This window comes from Puntigrus tetrazona, chromosome 7, assembly GCF_018831695.1.
Source record: "Puntigrus tetrazona isolate hp1 chromosome 7, ASM1883169v1, whole genome shotgun sequence".
Taxonomy (NCBI): Eukaryota; Metazoa; Chordata; class Actinopteri; order Cypriniformes; family Cyprinidae; genus Puntigrus; species Puntigrus tetrazona.
In genome coordinates, this window is record NC_056705.1 from 19,346,560 (window position 1) to 19,370,788 (window position 24,229).

The 24,229-nt window shown below is 36.9% G+C and overlaps 1 protein-coding gene across 1 annotated transcript in view; it reads right to left on the minus strand.

Moving 5' to 3' along the window:
* itga11a (integrin, alpha 11a) overlaps positions 1 to 12,224 on the minus strand; it is a 34,998-nt gene extending 22,774 nt beyond the window's left edge. Inside the window, exons 1-2 of the mRNA XM_043243355.1 lie at positions 12,073 to 12,224; positions 5,512 to 5,623 (exon numbers count right to left, since the gene is read on the minus strand). Of these exons, the coding sequence (XP_043099290.1) occupies positions 5,512 to 5,623; positions 12,073 to 12,124 (164 nt within the window). The 5' untranslated portion in view covers positions 12,125 to 12,224. The remainder of the gene's footprint in view (positions 1 to 5,511; positions 5,624 to 12,072) is intronic.
* Between the last annotated feature and the right edge of the window lie 12,005 nt (positions 12,225 to 24,229).

Here is a 24,229-nt window from a genome sequence, read left to right on the forward strand (position 1 = left end):
CTGTTAATATTGTGATTTTTACTGGTGTTATAGCTGCCTTTGGCACTATACTTTACACCTCTACACCTGAGTTCAACTCGGGACACACTTATTCAAATAAAAAAAAAGAAGAGAAGGAAGTATGAAAGAGAAATAGTGAGATGAGCATGAGAAAGAGGACCTTTGTTGCAGTGATTTAATGGTCTAGTCAAACTTCCAGGGTAATGACACAGTGAGCTGTTAAAACAATCAGGCTCAGACTCATTAAGCTCTTAGGTTTTTTCTCTGCGGCAGGGCTACAAAAGGCTAATAGCACTGAACGAAACAGCCTCGCTAATACACAACCTTTACATATTCCATCTGCCACAAAACGCTGTACTAGCAGCCCAGATCCCTTGGAAAAATCTGAGAGGAAAGGGTTTGCCATTAATAGCCAAATGTTTTTCACATTTGGAGAGTGAGAAAAGACTTTGCTCATGGTACCATGGTGCTGAGGTCTATGAAGTGCCAGTGAGTCCACTGATATGGCGTTTTATTACTTTCATTTATGATGGGACAGAAAATGAGAGATGAACCACAAAAGCTTTATCCTTTTCATGCCCTGAGTGTTATTGATTTAAAATTGCACGTAAAAAAAAGCTCATTGGACTGATGTTATGATGAAATGCAACACTCCTGTGCTGTCATTTCTTCCTAGTAAAGGCAGCAAAGCTAGTTAAGTAATTACTGCAACTCACCCCACTTCCTTAAACCCATAAAACTATTACAGTGCATGTTGATTTCATCTAATCATTACTGCTTTGTTAACCAAGACATTCATATGCAGCTTCATTGTCCTAGACCTGTGTAAAAGGTTTATGAGCAGTATATCAGCTACGTTTGAGAGTAAAAATGAAAAACGCTTCATCCCTCCTGCTGCTTGAAGAATTTAGAGGTCACAGGCCAGACAAAAGTCAAAACTCAGCAAGGAATTCAAACTGCAATCCTTCAAAAATAAACAAGCTGTGCACATGTGTCCACGTTTGTCTGTATGTCCATCCCAAGGGATCTATCAGGCCAATTCTGTGGATGTGAATGTGTCAGTGGCCACCCAGGAAAAAATCCCATTTGCAGCCAGAGAGACGTCAGGAAAAGAATTCATTCATATTTATCCATAAACACTATCATGACCAACCAAGTCATAATCGCCATGCAAGCCTTAACCAAACAGCCATTTGTGTATTGCCTATTGCATTTGAAAAAGTTTTCCCTCCATCTATGAGCTGTGATCTGTTTCTATCCAAACTACTACAGCAGAAAGTGAGGAAAAAAAAACACTTAAAACTAACAGCTAAAGGTAATGATGGCTAAAGATTTTTATGTAGCTTTTAAGACCTTTAATATTAACTGTTTTTTTTCCTTTTGTACATAAAGTATTCTCGTCACTTCGTAACATTCAGAATGAACCACTGGTGGTAGATGAAGTATTCTGACGATGTGTTTCATACTTTTCTGAGCCTTGACAGTGTTTGTTATGTGGCAGTCAATGGGAAGACTCCCGGTTTTCTGAAGACGAAGGAAGCTTTTATGGGTGACAAAATAATAAAAAAAATTTTCAGTGACAAATTTTTCTTTTGGGGTGGAGTAAACCTCTAAGCAGTACAATTTTGGTTTTAAGTTTTACAATAATAAGAAATGTTGCTTGAAATCCAAATCAGCATATTCAAATTTCTGAAGAACCACGTGATACTAAAGACTTGACTAATGGCTTAAACGCTGCCATCACAGGAAAACAATACATTTTAAAATGTTAAAAAGGACTCAAAATGTTTAACTATTTGACTATTTTAAAACAAAACAGTCGCAAACACATTACTCATGCTTCAAAGACACCAAACACAGCGGTCCTATACACCAAAACAACAGATTCCTGAAATAGTTAAAATATTCACCACGCATGAAACTTTCCTGTGCCCCAAAACTCCCACATGCTCCATATGAGTTGTGCAGTGAATGTTGTACGGATCTGCTTTTGCCATCATCACAGAGCTAAAGAGTTCAAATTTCTCTATGTGATGCAAGTTAGTGTGTTCGGCTCACTCTCTGTGACATATGAAATTTAAAAAAAAAAGGAGTATATATTTCTGATTTAAAATAAAATTCTTGCTTGTTTAGCGGTTTGTGGCCCTTCGAACATTTTTAAAGTTTCTAGTCTGTAATTACGTATCTGCTACATGGTAGCAACTTTTGCGATTGTTCCAATACACAGCATGCAGGGCAATGCCTGTGTCTTGGGGTATGTATTGTGAATGTGTTCCAAACAATCTTGGTGTACTGACCTGAAATAAAATGCACATGTTAACATAATGTTAAGACTCAAATAGAAAAATTATGACAGAACAACGGCTACATACTCCCTTCCACAGCAGTAACCACAGCTGATGTGTGTGTTGCCAGCCCCTTTCCCCCATTTTCCTACACCACTAAACCCCTTCTGTGCCTCTGAAACTGGGATAAGACCTCTTGCCACTGCATGCTGCTGTGATAGGACCCTTACTGCACCCAAGAGAGAGAGAAAGAGAAAAAGAAAGAAAGAGAAGGAAAGAGAAAGAGAATAGTTTGAGATTTTAACAGTTGACTCATTCTTATTGTTATATTTACTATTATATAAAATAATTTTTATATAGCGTAATAGTTCAAACAATATTAGGAAGTATATATATTTTGGCAATGTTCACTTAGTTGTTATACCTAAGATGCGTTCTGATTGCCCTGCGTCAGCATTAAACAAAATCAACGCAGATTATGATATTTCATTAATACAATTGTTATTTCTTTTACTTTCAAATTTAATCACATAAAAAATACATAATAAATATAGTCAAAATGTATATGTTTTGACTACAGGTAGTGGTGTCATTTCATGTGCTTTCTTTCTCGCATGCAGCTGATGTTCCCTTATTCCCTTATTCCCTATGCCATTCGAAGTGCCCTTCCAACTGAACATGTTCACTCCCTTCAGAATGGAATCTCACTTAAAAAGGAGGAATACCCTTGAATGGAACGCAAATCTGTATGTTTTAGCATAATGCAGTAACATTATTAGCATTTTTGGGAAAAATAAAGTCATTAATTAGTGCTTCTCTATTGGTGCATTTGAGTTCAGCTATCCAGTTTGAGTCCAGTTACACTGTGTATGTTTAAAAGGGAAATAAAAACAGTATGTGTGTGTGTGTATGTGTGTGTGTGTGTGTGTGTGTGTGTGTGTGTGTGTATAATATATATATATATATATATATATAATAGACCAAAGAGTAAGTTATACAGGAAGGAGGAACTTGCATAAAACAAATCTCCACAGACCCTCAGTCAAGTACAATGTCAAAACAACTGAGGGCAAGTGACTATGGCTCAAGCTTCAGAAACAAGTCTCTACAGACCCCCGTCAAAACAGTCACTTCACTGAATGTACTAGGGTAGATATTCTGCACTGAAACCTGCATGAAAAAGAGCTTGAACTGTCAGAGTAAATGCATTGTGTGTTATCCATACTGAAAGGCTTCAGGGGTTGTGAGAGAGGTGAGACACAGCTAGACTCCATTACTTTCCTGGATTAAACATTCTCCTCTGAGGATCTGACTGCACTAATCAAGACATTTCCTGAGTCAAACTGAGCAAGAGCACCAGTACACACGCGCATAAGTAAATAGCCAGCAGTGTCCAAAATGTTCCCCCTGTTCAAACGCTCTGAGGTAGCCTTACCACATAATGGTGATTAGCTACTGTCTATTGCCAATTCCCTCAAAAACCTTTCCCTCTCCTACTGCCTAGAGTCATGCCAGCATAAACACAACACACTCTCCCTAATGATCTGTCTTTCTATTGCATACACATAAACAGATTTCACTTTCGACTGTCTGCAGCACAGTGCTGTTTAAAATATACCTGTATTGTGAAATATGACTCTGTTACTGTAATTGGGCTTTCAAACAGTATCTCTTGGCTTTACGTGTATTTTAGTCTGTGAGTATTGGTTGATGTGCATGTCTCTAATGGAGTGTAGTTTTGTGAATGTTGTTTAAGTGTGTATTCACAACACATCTTGCCCAAAAAAACTAGCATATGATGAAATAAAAATGACACACAGACTCACACATACAAATACAAGAGCCAAGCCAGACACACATGCCACACTGAAAATTTCCTCTGGCCTGTTAATGGTTTCCAGATGCTGTGTGAATGGGGCAGAGACAGAGAGGGGGTCTGTTTGGCAGCCGCTCACTTGAGAAAGTCTTTGTTGATATCACCCCACATCAGTCCAGCTAAACTGACAACACAATCACAGCTAAACTACAGACCGAGCCATTTTGACCGTTATCTAGAGAATGTGAGATAGAATATATCATTTTCAAGAACTCAGGTACAATGGGTGAAAAAATCTCATCATTATGAATAGAAGCAATCGGGCTGTACTCTTTTGCATGCTTATATCAAACCAGCATAAGTGGTACATTAACACGTAGTTCAGGTGAATTGCATTGATAAACAAAGAATGTGTTTGCAGGCATACTTATTATTTCACACACACTGCTATATAGACCTCTGGGCAGGGTTTCAGGTGAGCCGTGGCCAAGCAGCCACACTGAGATGCCAGACTGGAATCAAATTGCCAAAGCAAAGAGAGATGATGATAGCACAGTGATAAATGACAAATGCTAAACTCCTTCCAATTCTCATAACCCCGTAAAAGCATTGGTCTCAAACTCAATTCCTGGAGAGCCACAGCTCCAACCCTAATCAAACACACCTGATCCAGCTAATCAAAGTCTACTAGAAAATAGAAGTTTACTAGAAACATCCAAGCAGGTGTGATTTGGAGGTAGACTGGTTGGAGGTAAAATGTGCAGAGCTGTGGCCCTCCAGGAATTGAGTTTGAGACCAATGCCATAAAAGCATCACTGATGGATTTTTTAAATCCATGTAAATTTACATGTGATAAAAACTTTATAAATCGCAGAGGCAATGAGATCTGCTGTTGATTTGGGAGATGCAATGAAATACTTGTCAATGCCAATGTCATTCTAACTATGCAGATTTTTCTTATTTTATAGTACCCTAAAGAACTTTTTAATAAAAAAAACTAAACTATATGTTAAAACTATACTTAAAGCCTTTAGATATAATGCATTATAAATGGCTATTAAAAAGTATACATTATAGTTATCCATAATGAACATTGTAGTACATTATATCGTTGTTAGATGAAGCTGAACCTGCATTGATAAGTGTTATTACCTGTGGTTATTGATTGTACAATGCAGTATGAGGTTAAAAGGCATCATTAATACATTAAAACTACTTTTATAATGCATTATAAGCCCACATAAAGGTTTTTTAGGTTTTGTTACCAAAATATCATCTTTTTATGATCAAATTCTAAAAACAAAAATAAAATCTTCTGTCAGCATTCACTAATGAGGTAAACTATCTCTTTTGGGGGAGTAGTTTAGGCAGTGAAGTGGTACAGAAAAAGACCTAAGAAGTGCTTCTTACCACTTCTGTCCTCCAGCCATGTGTTGTTGGACAGTGTAGCCGAACTGCGTCTGCCTGGGGCCCTTTATGATCCTGTGATTTCTGGTGTCAATGTTGAAACAGTCATGGAAGCCTGTAAACAGACACAGATAATGCAAATATGAACCATACACAGCATGCTTGGACATAACACTACATTTATTGGCAAAAGATTTGACGAGCCAAGAAGCTCCAGCAATGACCCAAAACTAAGCTAAATTTAATTGTGGCTAAAGTAAGTTTCTGCCAGAGTCCTAAACAGTAGTTTCCTTTCATAAACTACACTAGATGTAATCTGTATTGTTAAGCAACTCACAGACAACCAGAAAGCAAACAACAGACTGTTTTTTGTTTTTCGCAATGTTTTGCACTTTAAAAAGTGGATTGTTGCTTGAAAAGGCAAACGCAATCATTTTTCGAGTTATAATCTACAATGAATCTGGTTTTAGAGAGTATGGCCTATCGTAGTTTGACCAAATTTGCACAAACTCACAGAAAATGGAATGTGAAAATGTATATCACATTCTACTTTCTGATTTTTGTGGAAAAAAATTAGTTATTTAGAAACATTTGTCCATAATTATATGTTTTACACTTTATTTTCTCTAAATCCGTTAATTAAAGTCTTTTTACTGAAAGCTGGATTATTTGCAGAATTTTGTCTTAGTTGTGAGTTTTTCCTGCAATATAGATAACTGAGCTTTTTGCAGGTCCTCAGAATTTTCCTTAGACGGAAATGAATTCATGAACATTTGGTGCTTTGATGTTTCTCATTCCGATAATAGATTTTAATTGTTTTGTCTCCATCAAAGTTCAAAGGTGGCTCTATTTACACATGCCTGTATGGCTTCTGTTTATGTTCTGACAGACTCCCAAAGAACGCAAGATCTTGGTCACTGGATTAACAAACACATTCATGGAGGTCTCCTGCTAGAAGCCTTTATAATCAGTGTAATGCTCATAGTCCTGGAGAAAGCCTGCGTGATTTTCACTGCTTGACCTGACACTCTCCAACTCTGTAAACATACTCTGGTGTGAAAGACACAGGACTATCGGACCTCATTACTGATGAGACTAAACAACGAAACTATCAGTCATCAAAACAAAATCTGACAGTCTGTCAGTCAGAGAAAGACAGTAAGGAAGTTACATCTGACTTAAAAAGCTTACATGCTGACTTACAAGCAGGTCCAGTTTCAGTCACAATTATAAGACTTTTTTGTCTTTTAAGTTGCTTCCTGTCAGCACCATAATTATAGCATGGAGCAAAGGCTGAGAAAGATGACTATAAATTAAAGGGATAGTTCACCAAAAACTGAAATTCTGTCATCATATATTTACCTTCATGTTGATCCAAAACGGTTTGACTTAATTTCTTCTTTGGATAATAAGGGAACGAGAGAGAAGAGCAAATGCTGAATTGTGTTTCAAAGTTTTATTTTTGTTTCTGTTTTTGTGAAGGTTAGTTCTGTTTTGGTCTCCACTGACTGTTACTGCATGGATAAAAACAGTTGAAACATTCTTCAAAATCTCTTCTTTTGTTTTCTACAGAATTAATGTCATACGGGTTTGGAATGACATAGCAATAATTAACAGATGTTTCAGTTATTGGTGAACTAGACCTTTTAAGACATAATTGTATTTTTTTATGATTAAACAATTGTATTTTTAATGATTGGCAAATATTTTTTTGTTCAGATGCACACTACAAAGATGGTCTTCTCATGTTAGAACATCACATAACGGTAATCCCATATCATAAAGATCAGTATTCAGAAGCATGGCTCTTAAAAATAAATCTAAAGCAGGTGCTGAACCTATAAACACAAAAAGCTTTGATCTAAGTGTAAACACAACGGTAAATTTATTAGAGAATTACACTGAATTACTCTGTTAATCTATGCTCTGAACCCTAAATGACGGCATATGGATGTCATATCTGAGCACACCTGGAAACTGAACAAAAAAGGCACAGCAAGAATGCAGAAAACATACAATGGGACCTGATGAAAGGCCTGATTGTGTCTGCTGGCCCTAGGTCTCCTTACTTCCAGTTTGGCCTCTATACCAATGGAAAAAAACAAGAAAACCATCCATCTCCTCTGGATTCAATTAAAAGAAAAATCTTTAAAAATATAAAATATATATATAGAAATATATTTATTTTCCAGCTGTCACCAGATGATGATGATGACAGTGCTGATAAGTATAATGCCTGCTACACGCAAGGATGTATAGTTTCCTTTCATTGTATTATATCTTGCAGATGATTGATGGATGAGATGAAGAGATCTTCCTCTTAGTAGAGGGGGAAAGAAGAAAAGTAAAGTTTTAGTGTCTGTTCTCTCTCTCTCTCACACACACACACACACACACACACACTTTTTCTTTTTCCCACGTTCTCTGTGTGTAGACAAAAGAATGAATGATGACAGGCTACTGTAGTGTTGGAGATGATGTAAAAGCATTTTTGCACATTAATCTGCTCAAGCACAAGAATGCACAAGGAATAATGTGGACCACATGTTTTTCCTAGCCTCATTTTTGGTCACTGCATTTCACAGAAAGTGATGAAGAGCTGTGAGTGACACTGCCAGTGACTGACGTACAGTACTATTGTGAGCAGGAGAACTGTATCACACTGTGAACAGCAATGAAGGTTCATATGAAGTGGTTCAGTTTGAACTTATTTAAACTTTTGAACATTAGTATAAGTATTATATAAGCCAAGCATCCTTTTTTCTTGAATATCAGAAAAAAAAAACTTTCCTGACAAGTGAGAGATAAAGCATCAAATGAACTACTTGTACATATTTAATTACATATAAACTGATATAGTTGCTTATGAAATGTTATAATTGTTATAAATAAATGTTATAATGGCAAACATACTGTTGCACTAATTGCTACACAGTCCGGACATCCAGCACCTTTTGATCTTATCCCAGAAGTCCTCATTTATGAATAGTCAACAAAATGAGAACCTTGCATGCATGAATCTAAAAATAGATCAGTCAACTGACCAGCAAAGGACAGTGGGGCATACAATAGAACAGCTGAATAATATCTGTGATCATGCTGGATAATGTTACCTTTTTCTAAGGTTTTAAAACCTAAATTCTCTCCCACAGTCATTGATCACTTTTTCCAAAGAGCTTAAATACACATCTAAGGCATCCAGTCTGTTACTGAAACCAAACTGTCCCAGACACCAGCTGAGAACAGCTTTACCCTTAAAAAAGAAGAGAAAAAAACCTAAGGGAAAAAAAGAATGAGAAAAAAGGGGGAGTAGAAAGGTTCTAGTTTCCATTTAAAAGTCCTAACGTGGCAGACACTTTAATATTCACTGTAATATCAGCAGGTCCTATAGAGTGGGTTTCCTGTGTGTGGATTCTTCTGCCCAGATAAATAAACCTCAGTACAGTGGCTGCAAGGGTTGTGCTCTGTGTCCAGGCCAGGCCTGCGCTGCTTTTGGACCACAGTCAAGCTACAGGAGCCACACCACAGTCATACTGACAGAGAAGCACCAGTCTATGAGAAAATCCACGCAACACCAAGACTAACAATTTGCCAGTGCTTGACAGAACCATGGCAGAGTGGTCAAGATATGCATGTTTTCTGGCTATATGAGGAGCTGTTCAAAGATATGCAGGCCTACATCATTTTCCGGTCTCATTTCCCTACTGTAGTTCTCTCCATTGCCTTGTCATTAAAGGCAACATCTTTTACAAATAAAGTTTACATCTTCACTGAAAACCTAAAACACTTACTGAAAGTAAAGTTTATCAGTATCTTGTAATAAAAACTTTGATGTTAAAAATATGCATGACATCTGAGAGATAGCTGCACAAAAAGTGCAGCTACATCACGCTGATTTACTGAGGAAATTATTTTAATAAAGCTACATCCTTGATTAAGCTACATGCATAATTTACTTATGTCAAAATGGATGTATAACTTGACAGTGGCATAACATTCAAAAACAATATTCCAGCTACAGCCTGCAGCTGCAATATATTATGACAAACCTCTTAAAAACACTCCATGCCACATGCTAATACTCTGAAATCGTGATCAGGTTAACCCAGGTCATGATTAAAATCAAAACATTTTGAAAGAAATATCTGGGGCACATCCACCACAAACCATCCATCAAAATCTAATTCATAATCAAAACCCACATCAATGCCACCAAAATAAACTACCAATACTAATTCATTACGAAGGCCTCGGTTAAACATGCAGCTGTGTACAAGCCCACATGTGACAGAAATCCCCCTCTAAACATCTGCTAACCCCTCAGTCATCTCTCCCCTCCTTCACAAATATTTACGTGAGGAACTGCCCTGATGCTAATGAGCCTCACTGATGCCCACTGGCGAGGATTATGGGCCAGCAGATTGGCTTTTAATAAACTCCACATGCCGGAAATGCATTGCTTTGAATGCTCTTCTGCTTAAGCTCTCGTGGGCTTTATGCCTTTACTGTATGTGCTGCACCTCAGGGACTTATATACATTCTGTTACACTCACAGATCAGGAGTAAAACGACCAGACATTGCTCATTTCATGCTGACTTTCCAACTGTGAGCACTGTGGTCTGGAAATCTCATCGAAGGGCTGCTGAGAGATGGCTAGCAGGGGATGAGCCTGGTGGCCTGCGACTGGGTTTGTGGCCAAAGTAAACTATCCGTGAGGCACGTGGCATCGGCAGACTGATATACACCACAGTCAGGCATTACTCACTAGCTCTGGAGTTCTTCACCCACAAAAAATAAGCTTATTCTATAATTATGATTTCCAAAGCAGTATTCCAGGTAGAAACATCTGAGATCACAATATTTTAATCACAATGCACGTCAGCTGCTATTATGATCTAGGGCCAGATGAAATAACCGTTTGTGCCAGAGCAAAACCTCTCTTGCAAACTACATAAAAGAGATAAATAGATACACTACAATTTAAAAATGTCAAGCTTAAATAAACATATTAATTGATATTTTGTTGTTTGTTATATCATTACTCTAACAGAAAATCAATGAACATTTATTTGAAGAACTGGACCAGTATTCAATTTCATTTTCACCTATTGCTTGTATCACGGTTATCTCTATATCCAATGCAAAACAGATATTTGAACAGGTATTTAGTTGTGAAGGTGAGTTTGTAGTCTGAATGTAGTGATGAATATTTCTACTGAGTCGTCCTTTCCTTGCAAGCTTCACACTAAAACAATCTGACAGCACAAGCTGTGTAGTCTGATTCATGTTAGTGAGTTCTTTGAGTGAATCCTTAAAAAGACTCCAAAACTCAGGAGTCGATTTAAACCTGTCTTCACTAAATCCATCACAGCACTTACTGAAAAGTTACTGAAAAAGAGCAGCATTTTTGTGTACTGAAGGTTTGTGAAATGTAAATCAGTGTCATTAACAACTGCTTGTGTGTGACAGAGCCACAGCTAAGCCCTGCTGTCATGTTTACTTACCTGTGAACGTACTTCACTGCAAATCAAATTACCTTGAACTTGAGTCAATTACCTCAAGAATTACTGAGTAATATCTAATAATAACCAACCGGTTCAATTGTGACTGGGGGAAAGTCAGAAGACTATTCAAACATGAAATTGCTCTGTTAATTGGATGACACTGTGAACAGCTGTATATTTAATGCTTCTCTATGAGCAGGTTGGATTTCCTGCAGTTCAGTATCATTCCATTGCAAGTTCTAGATGTGGGCCACATTTAATGTGTCCAGACAAAGGTTAAAAGAAGTGCAACAGACAGTAGTGTGTGTGTGTGTATATATATTATATATATACTGGTACTAGTATCATGGTTACATTGCTGGACTTGATTAAAGTTGGCCTGGTTCACAGCTGGCTTACTGGCAGCTGGTCAAGATGAGCAATAACACTAACCACAAAAAAGCATGTTTGCACATAACAAAACAAATGCTATTTATATCTCTTAGACAATAGCTATATATATTCTCAATTATCATCTTATTCATTTGGATGGAAAAATGGAAAGATAGATAAAATTAAAATCTTAACAGAAATGCAAGTTTGATTTAAATTTTCTCAGGAACTCTTGACCCATGGCAGCACTGAACTGTCAAAGTCCTTGAATATTCTGTCAAGAGTGTCATTTCACAAATGAACTTTCATCTGGCTGCTCACCAGATTTTTCCCAGACACAGGAAACTATGAACTCCCAATATATTCCTGATAACATCGCCTTTAATTTCAAAGTATGCAATTCCTAGAATGGAAATTGGAGCAAGGGTAAACTCCAACCGTTCCACAGCCAATCCAGCATCCCCATCTATCAAGGGAGGCCAGTTTAACAGCGCCTGACACTGGAAAGCAGACGTGGGAGATGCACAGTACTGGGATACGATCCCATGCACACAAATCACATCCGTGGTACTTATTAAAGTCTCAGCTCAAGTTGCAAAGTATTTTGTAGCATCAATGGAGCATTGCCACTCTGCCTCTTTTAAATAACTTTAATTGAAAACAGTCAACACACGCAAACAAACTCACCTGGCATCACGCTCCAGAGAATCCAGAGTAGGTGGGTCCAGTAGTACTCCATGTGCGTGTGTGAGAGGGAGACGTGAGAGAGTGTGTTTTAGTGTATGCGTGTGTGCACGTGCGTAAGGATGAAATATCCTGACAGTGCGCTCTCCTGTACACCCGGCTCTGATTGACTCTACTGCTCCTAAAAACACTCTATATCTGAGGCAAGGAGGAGGGGACTGTGGCCAAACTAAAAGGAGGTGCTCATTCAGCCAACACACTTCTCTCTTTTTCTTTCTCTCTCACTTCCTCCCTCCCTATTTTTGTCTCGTCATCTGTCTGTCCATCTATACTTTGATTTGGGTCATCCTGTTATGAGCTCATGCATTGCTCCTGAAAATGCTTTTTGCGATGAATCTGGAAATTCAGGTTTTAGGGATCACTGTATATCACCTCTACTGCAAAAAATGATCTTCTATAATCTTCTAATTTGCTTAACAAGCAGTTTAAACTGCATACATTCGAAAAGATGCCCTGCGTCTTGATTGATGCAGAGATTTGTGGTTAACATAGCTGCATGTTACCATATAAAGCCCACTGACAAACTCTCAGCAGAACCTCAGACACCATCCAAACCACACGACCCAAGCATATAATTACAGATTATATAATAACTAATACTGACGTTCTGGCTGCTCTATTAGTGAAATATGGCCCACCTCCATTTCAACTTGACCTTGAAAATAGCAAAACCACATTTACTAAGTTTTGGTCAAAATGAACATGCAGTGTAAATGTAATCTTGAACACCAGTAAACTACCCAACACATAATATCCTATTTGTTAACTTTACAAGACAATGGCAAGTTTCCTATTAGCAAATATCTATCATATCACTGTGCTATCCACGAAAATAATCACATAATTATTGTAAGGCATTTTGCAAATACATCTTGTTAAATTAATTGGATCACGGTTTAGTTTTTAAAATAAAAAAGTCAGCCTTTAATCCGAAACCAAAGTGATGGTAAAACATCTGATGAACATTGAGCTGATTTTACTTTAAACATGTGACCAAATAAATGGTTTCTGCTTTCATTAAGAGTACTTAAAACGTCATCTTTCTTTCCTTTCATCAGATGTTTCTATCAAAGCCAAGCATTATAATTTGCAGTATAATTCACCCTCTTTGCAAATGAGGCAGCTGGGAATTATGTTCCTTCAAATTCTGCAGAGGATTGCGTAGTCAAACCAGACAGCTTGTTGGTTACTCCACAGACAGATGCTGATACACAGGAAGAGAAAGATGGAGACAGGGAGATTAACAGGTAATACATACACAGAAAAAACAATATAGATATCGTGGGTACAACTGAACTCTGTTCTGAACATGAATACATCAACTGATTCCTCCGCTGATATACTAACTGCAACAACAGAGCAGAAGTAAAGGGAGTTTAATGGATCTAAGTCTAAAAAAAAAAGAAAAGGGCCATATCGATGAACATATAAAGTAGCTTATTAAAACTTCTCATCAAAACAGTTGAGGAACATCTTAGTTTCTTCTGACTCCTCTTGCAAACTTTGTTCTAACACAAGCAGAATGAGGAATGAAAAAGTGGGTAAATGGATAGACGGATGGACAAGGGGTGATTTGGTTACACAACATGAGGCAGCTTTTACCAGTATTGTGAGGTTGTAACTCATAGCTCAAGAATCCCCCACTGTCAGTTTGCAAAATGTCAACAGTCCAAACAAATGATAAATTAAAGAGGAACCTGCAATTAAAATTAAAGTCTAATTCTTTCTTTCAAAAGAGGATAGGGGCCTGAGAGGGAGCTGGGTTGCTTCACTCACTGTTTCCACATGGAAGGAAAATGCTTTCGTTCATGATGTTGAGCTACTGACCAAAATTGCCATGCCAATACTTAAAGTCAGAGAAGAATTGAGAAAAAGAGGGACTGACATATAGAATGGACTGCAGAAACAAATATTTGAGAAGTTGTTTTTACTGGAAGTCATGCATTCATTTCTACGTGTGGGGGTTCTGAGCCCCTTATTGAGAAGAGGTTGGAAATCAATACATGTCCTCTACAGGAGCAACACTTACCTCATGACCACAAACCTTCCACCAGCAGTAGCAACTGCAAACAATTATCCCAATAACCTCCACATTACCTGCTGCATGATGTATGACTGATCATTTAGAGAAACACAGGCCGAAAAAAAATAAAGCCTGCAACAATCATTGTTGAACTTCATCACAGTTAAGGGTTACAATGTAAATGTCATTAATCGACAACATCAGGCCTTCCACATCATCATCATGGTTGCAACTGATGGAGTAATAATGAGCTTGCACTCTTGAGGGAATGGATTCAACAACCTGAAAAAGTAATAATAATAATAATAATAATAGTAATGTTTTTCACAAAACGCTCTAATTATAAGGAAATTCAACGTGATTAAATACATTTTTGTTCAATTTCAGAAGTCCTTATTTTGAACTGCGTACATACATTGGTTCTTTTTCTAACAATACATACAAATACATTCTTGGCCATATTTTGGTGATCCCATTTTCCTTTCCTTTTAGCCTGGTTGTGTTGGCAAGGACATACAGCAATGTCAGTGACAACCCTGCTGTGGTCAAACCCTAGAAGCCACCACAGTGTCAAGTGCCAGTCAGATCTGAAAAATCTGGACTCTTCGGCTGTTTCTGTATGATGTTGCTCAAAACATGGCAACCACACTCAATAATGCCGAACTGTGGTCATATCTAAATGCCAAACTCCTGCTTTGTTTCTTTCCATATCCAAAATCTAAAATAGAAACAGTCAGAAAGCAGATGAAGGTTGACCTATACAACCCCAAGTTTAAAACGTAAACTTTCCAGGATTCTGGCAAATAGCACTGTGAAACTGCCAGTAGGGAATCGACACATTAGTCAGTTGCCATAAAAGATTTTAAGAATCAGTTTTGAAAAAATAGCATATGATGGAGGTTGTTCTTTTCACTTTTATTTAACATGAATACTCTTTCATTAAATGAGTACATATCCCATTAATCTATATGACATGACTCTCTAAGCCCCAACATAAATGTGCTCATGAATCATATGAAATCATCCTAGGAATCAGATATTTTGTGGTTAGGCCATGGAAGCATGAGTCAACCAATCAGACATGCAGAGTGTGATGTGTTTGGCCATTTGACTGACAGGCAACGTTCAACTGAAGGAATTCAGTGGTTTGGGCAAAGACGCCAGTGTCCTCACACTCACTTGCAAGCTGTGATGAAAGCTTTGCTTTCCCAATATACAATATTTTATCAAGAGCTCAACTTGTGTAATCTCGGTATGCTAAAACCCGAATCAACACTCTCGCTGTGTTGAAATCCAGCGGTTTGGACTGTAAATCGTGATCTCATAGCCATTTGCATTCCAGCTGCTCTTCTCTCTCCGTGAGATCTGCCATGAAAGGGATATTTTTGCTGCTTACGCTGTTCAGTTCAAAGACAAACTATGACAGAACTACACAAATAAACAGGCAAATATTATTGATGAAAAACGATGTGAGATTTTCATGACTTCTAATGGTGTCAGAGTTCCTTTAAGGACGCAGCAGTCAAGGTCAGGTTTGATGGTTGATTTGCGGCTTTGTTCTTGAATGAGTTTACACTGAGCAGAAACATTCGCTAATCTTTGATTTGTTTTTCTGAAAACCATAGGCACAAAAATGACGTCCACAGACAATCATTTCAGTTCTGCGCTACTGTTCCATTAATAGTAGTGCTGAACTGGACGTCATCCACAGTGAAGTCAAAAATAGCAGCTTTGACATGTGTCATGATGTGTGAGTGATTGAATTGCACCTGCAGGATTAAGAATGAATAATTTAATGTTTTTCAATATTTTTGGGGGGTCCACATGCACTTCCATTTAAGAAGAGTACAGCAATTATTTTTAAGAGTAGAGGTTTAAACAAACTCACCAGTGATGTTCTGACTTATTATTTTGGATCCTGAATATTAACATACACTGTGGGGGGAAAACGATCGTTATTTTAATGAGCTATTTATTCCTGATGTAACCTTTAAAAATAACTTCTATTGATGAGGTCATACATATCTCGTAAAAAAACATATTTTTAAATAGATTTTTAGCTTTTTATTCGTAACTTTTTAAAAAAAAATCTGGTTCACATACTTTCCTTAAATATATTGGAAAGATTATCAAGAATCATGTTAGACATTTTTTCGTAATGATCTAATAATTCAAACTTATGTGTAGAAAATAAATCTGTAAACTGCATGCCACATGATTAAATTGCTTCATTATGTTCACACTAAGCTTTTGAAATGGCTTTGATCTGCACAACATGATATTCCCAAAGTTTACACTGTTTATATTTTGTCTTTTCAAAATCTAAGTCTATCAATTGCAAAATTTGAAAGAACTAACAGAGTACTGACAATAATTAGCTACAATCCTGCCACCATGGAGGTCTGCTCTACTCTTGGAGCACCAAACTGTCAAAAGTGTCATAAAATCATGATATTTCTGATGGAACGTCTCCATATTTCTAGTGCCATGCGCCAAGGCCCTTTAACTCCCTCAGTCCTCCCTGGTTTTATTATTGCACATGATGTGGTTATTCAACAGAGAGCGGTTTAATTGTAAGCAGGGCAACAGTGTACCAATAGAAGTGCTCATATAATGTGAAAAATGGCAGAGGCCTTTAATATAAATACTGAAAGCAAGCGAGCGAATGGTCTAGCCTGAGCAGTGAGTCATTCTTACTTTTCCAGATATCTGGCATCTGACCTGACTGGTGCTCAGAGCCAGTAGCAACATGGGGAGATGTGGAAACTGAAACCGCACACCACAGCAGGAATAGCCACATGATTTGCACCACCTAACACACACATGCACACGCACATAGTGCTCAAACATGCAAACAAATGCACAGGCAAGAAGACACACAACCAGAAACCGAGTAGGGACAACACAGCTCCGAGTAACCCTGCGATTTATAACCTCGCCAACTAACAAATTATATACGCAGGTAAACTCAGGGTACACATTAAACCGCTGGACTAACAAAATCCCTGACACCATAAATTCACAATTCCTCACTGTCATCTGCAGCAAAACAAGGAATTTGCGGACAGAAGCTGTCCTTTGCAACCTTAAAGCTGCAGAAGTAATGACTTCTGAGGCTGAGCTCTGGCCTTGATTCGTTCTTGTTTGAGTCAGCCCTTCAGCGGACGCTCGAACACAGGCAGTTGTTTCAACATCGACCAATTAGCTCATGGTCTATGGTAATGCGGTCTAAAATCACCCAATGCCTTGTGCGTGCCTGCTAAAAGGAAATGCTCCTGTTTCATAGAGCTTCCGCATCACTTCATATGAAACGGAATGGAAAAATGTAAAAGAGGGGGAAAATCATATCTTTCTTTTCTCCTGCATCACCATGGAAAACCCAAAGCTCCGTCATTTCCAGCATGTAATTATTAGGTTTGAGGAGCCTTATACGTAATTATTTATTTCAGGGTTGACCGCTTAAACGCCGAACTGAGCCCCTGTGAGCAGGCCCTGTAAATGCATCCCATATGATGACATATTAGCAGGAGAAAGCATAATACTTCTTGTGGCTGAGAAGATTTTTGCAGCAATAACGCAGAGTCATTTCTTTTTTTGCGTAAATGTTTTTGTTTTCCTCTTATTTCCTAGCAATACAGTCATTTAAAGGACATTTCGCTTAGTAGCAAGTGGAAACATTGAGACCCTTATCATCGCTGGCGCTCTAGCCACCGCTATTAAAGGAATAGCGAAAATTCTGCTATTAAAATTATTCACCCATTACAAACCATAAGACCTTCATTCATCTTAAGAACACAAATGAACATGTTTTTGATAAAATACAAAAACTTTCTGACACTGCATAGAGATCAACACAACTGATGCATTCAATACCCAAAAAGTTCTAAAAATACTTTTTGTGTGCAATGAAAAGAAAAATTACAACTTTATTTAGCAATTTCTTCTCTTCCATGTCAGAATTTGCATGTTCATGACCCTACCATGATGCATGCAAGAGCATTGCTTTCTTTGCAAAAAAAAAAGAAAAGAAAAAATCATGATAACTCTCATAAATGTGCAGTAGAGACTGACATAGAGGAAGATGTTATTTTTGTTTTCATTGTGCACATAAAGGATACTCATAGCTTCATAAAGTTAAGGTTGAACCACTGATATCACATGTACTATTTTAACAATGTCCCTACTACCTATTTGGGCATTGAACATCTCACTGGTGTAGCTGTCTCTGCAGGGTTGCAAAAAAAAAAATCAATGATTTTATCAAAAATATCTTAATGCTCTGAAGATAAACAAATGCCCAAGAACCAAACAAAAAAAATTCCATAAATGAATTTTGTTGTGGATATATGGTGTATTTTAAAGCTTGAAGTCTTCACTTTAAAAGTTACAACTTAAAATTTACACATAGTAGAAAAGATAAATATCAAACTAGCCCTGAATTAAGAACATATAACTCATCTTCTCATTCTCACTAGCACTGCCACTGAAATAATCAAATGCACTATAAAAAAATATAACAAAGGCATTTTTCCCATGAGAATCTCAAAAAAAAAAAAATTGAGAAGATGGGAAGTAAACAGTGAGAACTTCCCTGTTTATCGTTTGCTTCTCTGATGTTTGGCCAGGTCAAGGGTTGTTGGACAGACTTCAGACAAAATAGCCGTCTTTTGATCCTGTGGTGACCATTTACAGTAACTAGTCTTCATCAATAACGTGGTCACGTGGTCGCATTTCTAACTGCGAATACAATTGCCCTTTAAGGGAACTATAAAATAAAATAAAATAAAAAAATTCAGATTTTTTCCTTATGTGACTTAATCCCTTAAAATAGATTTGTGCTTTCTGCTTCATCAGCTTGTATGATAATCACACCCAGAAAGTTATGGTTTCATTGCAAGTGATTTGTCAGGAATAAACAAGCCAGGGATTAAGCACTCAACAATATCAGTTTCCTGGACCTAAGGCACAGACACCACAGAAATTGCAAATATGCTATGGACAGAAGTGAAAATAAACACATAATTGCTCTACAAATGGGTATGACTCACTTCCTAAGTCTTTCGAAAAGGTCTGGAAATATCGCATGGGCATCTTTACAAAGAGTACTGAAATATAGCTGGATGGCTGGGTTTGGATCTGGCCAAACAGCTGGGGACCTGGAGCGAGTGCTCAGCTGGAAATACCAGCTCAGATTTTTAGCCGGTTGATTTTACATACTGTTTGGTGAATTAGAGGTAAAGATTATTCCAGAGGAGTAGAAGCACCACTCCATGGAAAGAAGGGAAAATCCCACAATGCCTGTATTGAATACAGGTGACCTATATGCTAAAGTAGAAACACATTATCTGAGTATATATTGGGCACACATAACATTATTCAATAAATTATTCAGCAGAGCAAAGGTCAAGCAGAACACAGAGATTCTTTTCAATTCATCTGCCCTAGTGAGGGAATCATCACAAACTTCAATTCTGTAGAAACTTCACTTCAAACATTCAGAGAATACAGGATCTGTTTGGATAGTCCACATATGGGCATTCTCCCTACATAGATATATAATTGGCCCACAGATGTGATGAAGAATAGATGTGATTAAAAAAAAAAAAAAAACTGTGTTCTTGGTGAAGTTTCTCTTTCTCTGATAGTCTTAAAGGTTTTCATCAGCTAGGCTTAGTTAAAATGACCGCACTATGACATACAACACTATGGGTTTTCTCTAATGGACCCATTGGCCAAAAACGATAATTCATTTTATTTTTGTAGCAATGTATTTACAGTATATTTTTATATTTTTTTAGAAACAATAATTTTTATACATTAAGAATACAATTTTTTTTTACATATTACATCTCATACATTTAATCAATATGAACACAAGCAGAATCTGCATGTACCATACAAATGTCCATTAAAATGTATGGAATTCACTTTTGCAGAAAAATAAGGTGACTATATATTTTTTGAGCGTTTCCATTTTTCTCTGGCTTTTATAAATGTTTGGCACAAGTACTCCAGACACTGTGCAATCCTGTGATCTATCCCATAGGCAAACACACATAAATGGTGAAGGAAACACCACCATGCTTTGACAGCATGACGCCTGCATGTTTTTTATAGACTTCAGTAGAATTTCCTCTTCTTTCATTCTAATCTCTGGTTTGTTAATAAAGCTTTGCAGTCAAAGCTCCATGCACCTCTGCGAGAGGTGTAAGCGCGCTCACAAAACTACTATAATTGAAGCAAGACCACTGGACTCACGGTTAAAGCGTCATTATGCTTCAAAGCTGAGGTAGCTGACAGACCACACACACACACATACACACAAGTCCTCACAATCACACAGTCCATATTGTTCTTTGGATTGTCAGTCTCACACACACATGAAAGTGCTGACCTTTGAATGCACACAGTACCTGGCACTGGATCAGCTCAGCATACAAAAAGCTTAACCAAACATTAAATGCACAGATAAATGGATCTCTGGCCACATCAAAGCACGGGTGACCCCTGAGATCAGGATATCCTTAAACTATTACAATTTACTATCACATTTAAGTATTTAAAAGCATTTACACTCAGAAATATGGACAGCATATGCACAAAAATCATCTATATTTTGAAGTTATTTTTACAGCAATTCAAAATATTGTTCTATAGAACATAAATCATAGAAATCATGGTATGTTTTATGATTATTAATGATACCGTAAGGATGCTTACATTTATTTCTAATTCAATAATTACACTGCAGTTAACCATCTAAAAACTGGTAAGTTTAACCAACTAAAACCTGAATTTACAAGCTGTCTTTTGCTATCGTTTTTACATATGTGCAGCAAATCATTCAAATATGACACGCGAAAGCATGAAATTCTTTATGAGAGCATTACATGATGTTTAAAGCTTGTTTAAAGTTATCAGCTATTGAGATGGCTTTATTTCCAGACAGCCAGTTAACCCTGTGGAGTAACGGCAATAACTCCCCAGAATAAGCCTGTAATGATGTGACGGGGTTAACAGGCTAATGTCTTTATGAGGGGAAAAAATGCCACGTGTGCAACGCAAACCTTAATGTATCACTCTGAGGAAAGAGTTATGGTGAATGTGGGGGGTGGAGTCATGGTTTCCTTCCACTTGTAATGATTTAAAGGTGCATATCTATATGATCCATATAACTTATATAGTTGGAAACAGCTCCATACAAAACTACATAGAAAAAATAAGACCACTGAAGGGCAATACAACATATACATTGGTCAAGGTCAGGTGTGCTTATAACAGTCACATCAGTTTTTTTGTTTGATTAAAATAGTTCTAGGAGCACTAAACTTTAGCACTAAAGAGTTCCACAAAGTGCACAGCATTCCTTGTGAAAGAAAGGGTTTTTAATTGTATCGAACATGCACTTACAGTGTACTTCAAACCTTAAAGCATAAAATTATACCGATATGCTTAAGTCCCACTTAAGCAGGTTAAAAGCACTGTAAAGTACAGCTAACTGCATTAATGTACAACCCACATCAAATTTAAAATGAGCTCATTTTCTGCAAAAAATTGTAAAATGTCTCAGATTAAACATTTGTCATGTTATCTATGTTCCACTGTGAATAAAATATCGGTTCCTGTGATTTTAGTTTTCATTAATTTAAATGTATTAACATTTCCGGAATTTGGGCTGCAAATTTAAAATAAGTATACTTAAATATACTATATGCACTTCTTCCACCAAATCTAGTTCATTAGCTAGTTCATCCAAAATTTCTGTCATCACTCTCATGTCATTCAAGACCTGTATGTCTTTATTTCTCCTGCAAGAACACAAATGAAGATTTTGGAAAAATATTAAATAAAATAGAAAAAAAAATGTAATACATACATATAAACTAACGTATAGCTATAATTTTCCATATCCTCTGTATTTCTACACCTTATTCTTTGTTTGTATTCCATAATGCCATCAGTTCATCAGTTCCTCTCCTGTCTCCTTCCTGGAGGCCCTTACTTTTTCCCTTCTCCCCTGACTTCAGAGGAAGTGGTTTCTGTGCAGACAGCGTGTAGCTGGAACATTGTGTCATGAACATGGGAAGCTGTAACCAAAGAAGGGCACATTAAAAGTTCCACTAGAGCAACACTTTCTGTGCAGACAGATCTGGTGGACAGTCGAGCCAGAACCGGGGGTCTGCCTTGAATCTCCCCATAAGTATGTGAGTTGTTGTATCGGACTTAGGTGAAGGATATAATACTGCTCCCTAGTGTAAGCATTTTGCAAGTGAACAGAGCACTGGGAAATATCCTGACCCCTGTTGGACAACCGAACACATCTTAACACGAAAAGAAATAATTTAATTCAGCACAAGACCAAACTTATCACTGTCTATTCCAAAACTACACTTTCAACTTTCAGTTCCAGATCTAGTCAAAATCATATAGCATTTCAAGCATGAGCAGATAAGATATTTACTGCATGTCGGGCTCTTATCTCTGCTTCTTTAGGTATACAGTAATTCCAGTAACTAGTGCTACTGAAGTTCAAAAGCATGGCTTATCTCCTGGCTGTTTTAATGAGACATTATTTCATCTGCATGCTCAGACAAATTGAACTATAACGCAACTTTAACGACAATGTGGTATTTAAACACAGTTACCAGTATTATTCCAAACATCTGACATAATCACCATAACTGATCTTTAAGACCTGTTTCAGCCAAGTTAGGAGTCTTGAAGAAACTTAAAGGTATAGCTTACACAAAAATGAACATTCTGTCATCACACACACACATAAACACATATACTCTCTTTTAATGAACAGGTTTGACTACTTTAGTAATATCCTTATTTTATAGCAACAATTGGGACAGGACCCTTTTATATTCTAACATGACAATGCCTCTGTGTATAAGTCAAGGTTAAAAAAAAAAAAAATTATGGATTGGGTTCTCAACTGAACACCTTTGGTGACTTTAAATGCTGTCATTGAGCCAAAAACTCATCATTGACTTGTCTTTTTAGACACTTCCAAAACTGTTGCAACAGAGATGGAAGTCAATTTTGAAGTACATGAGTTATATGTTATAAATTATTATTTAATCTCCATTGTAGGGCCCTTATAATCGTCCTAACTCAACCCCTGAAAGATCATGTGACACTCAAGACATAAAGCAATCACATAATAAATGACACTATATAAATCAAAAATAGTTTCAATTCTAATAATATTTTACAATATAGTTTTTGCATAAAGACTTTGGAACGGTACTGTATCAACACACAACTAAATTTGAATGGCTGTTAATAGTGAAAGATGATATTTTTCCAGTAGTAATGGTTTTGGTGAATTAATATGGTAATTTCAGGTGTTGGTTTTCTACAAGGTTTGTTTCATCAGGACAACATGGCAGCAACCATTTCTGGTACAATTTGGCTTAAATTTCCTACCACAGAAGTAAGTGAAGACATGCTTTAAAATTCTGCCGTAAGCTACTTATTGTTTGTTTTTTTTTTTATAAAGTTAGCCTAAATATGGCATTCAACCATACAACACAAGATATTAGCCAGAATAACAGCCTCGGTCCCCATCCATTTTCATTGCATCTTTTTCAAAAGGGCATCTTTTTTTGTGCACCACAGAACAAAGTATGTCACATGGGTTTGGAACCACATGGCTATAAATGAATAATGGGTATATAAAATGAATGGGTGAACTATCCCTTTAAGTGTTGATCAACAGATGTGATATTGTTGAAGCCCACAAGAGGGCAGCAGAACATAATAAAGCTGCAGCTAATGCTACATCACATCATATTTTGATGTTTACCTTTACTTTAAGAACAATATATATATATATATATATATATATATATATATATATATATATATATATATATATATATATATATATATATATATACACACTCAAGATTGCATCTTGCATTATGAATTTGAATATAGCAGCTAATGTAGTATGATGATAGTAAATAGAGCATTATATATGTTCTTCTATGCCAAAAATCATTAGAATATTAATTTAAGATCATGTTCCATAAAGATTTCCTGTAAATATATACATTTTAATTAGCA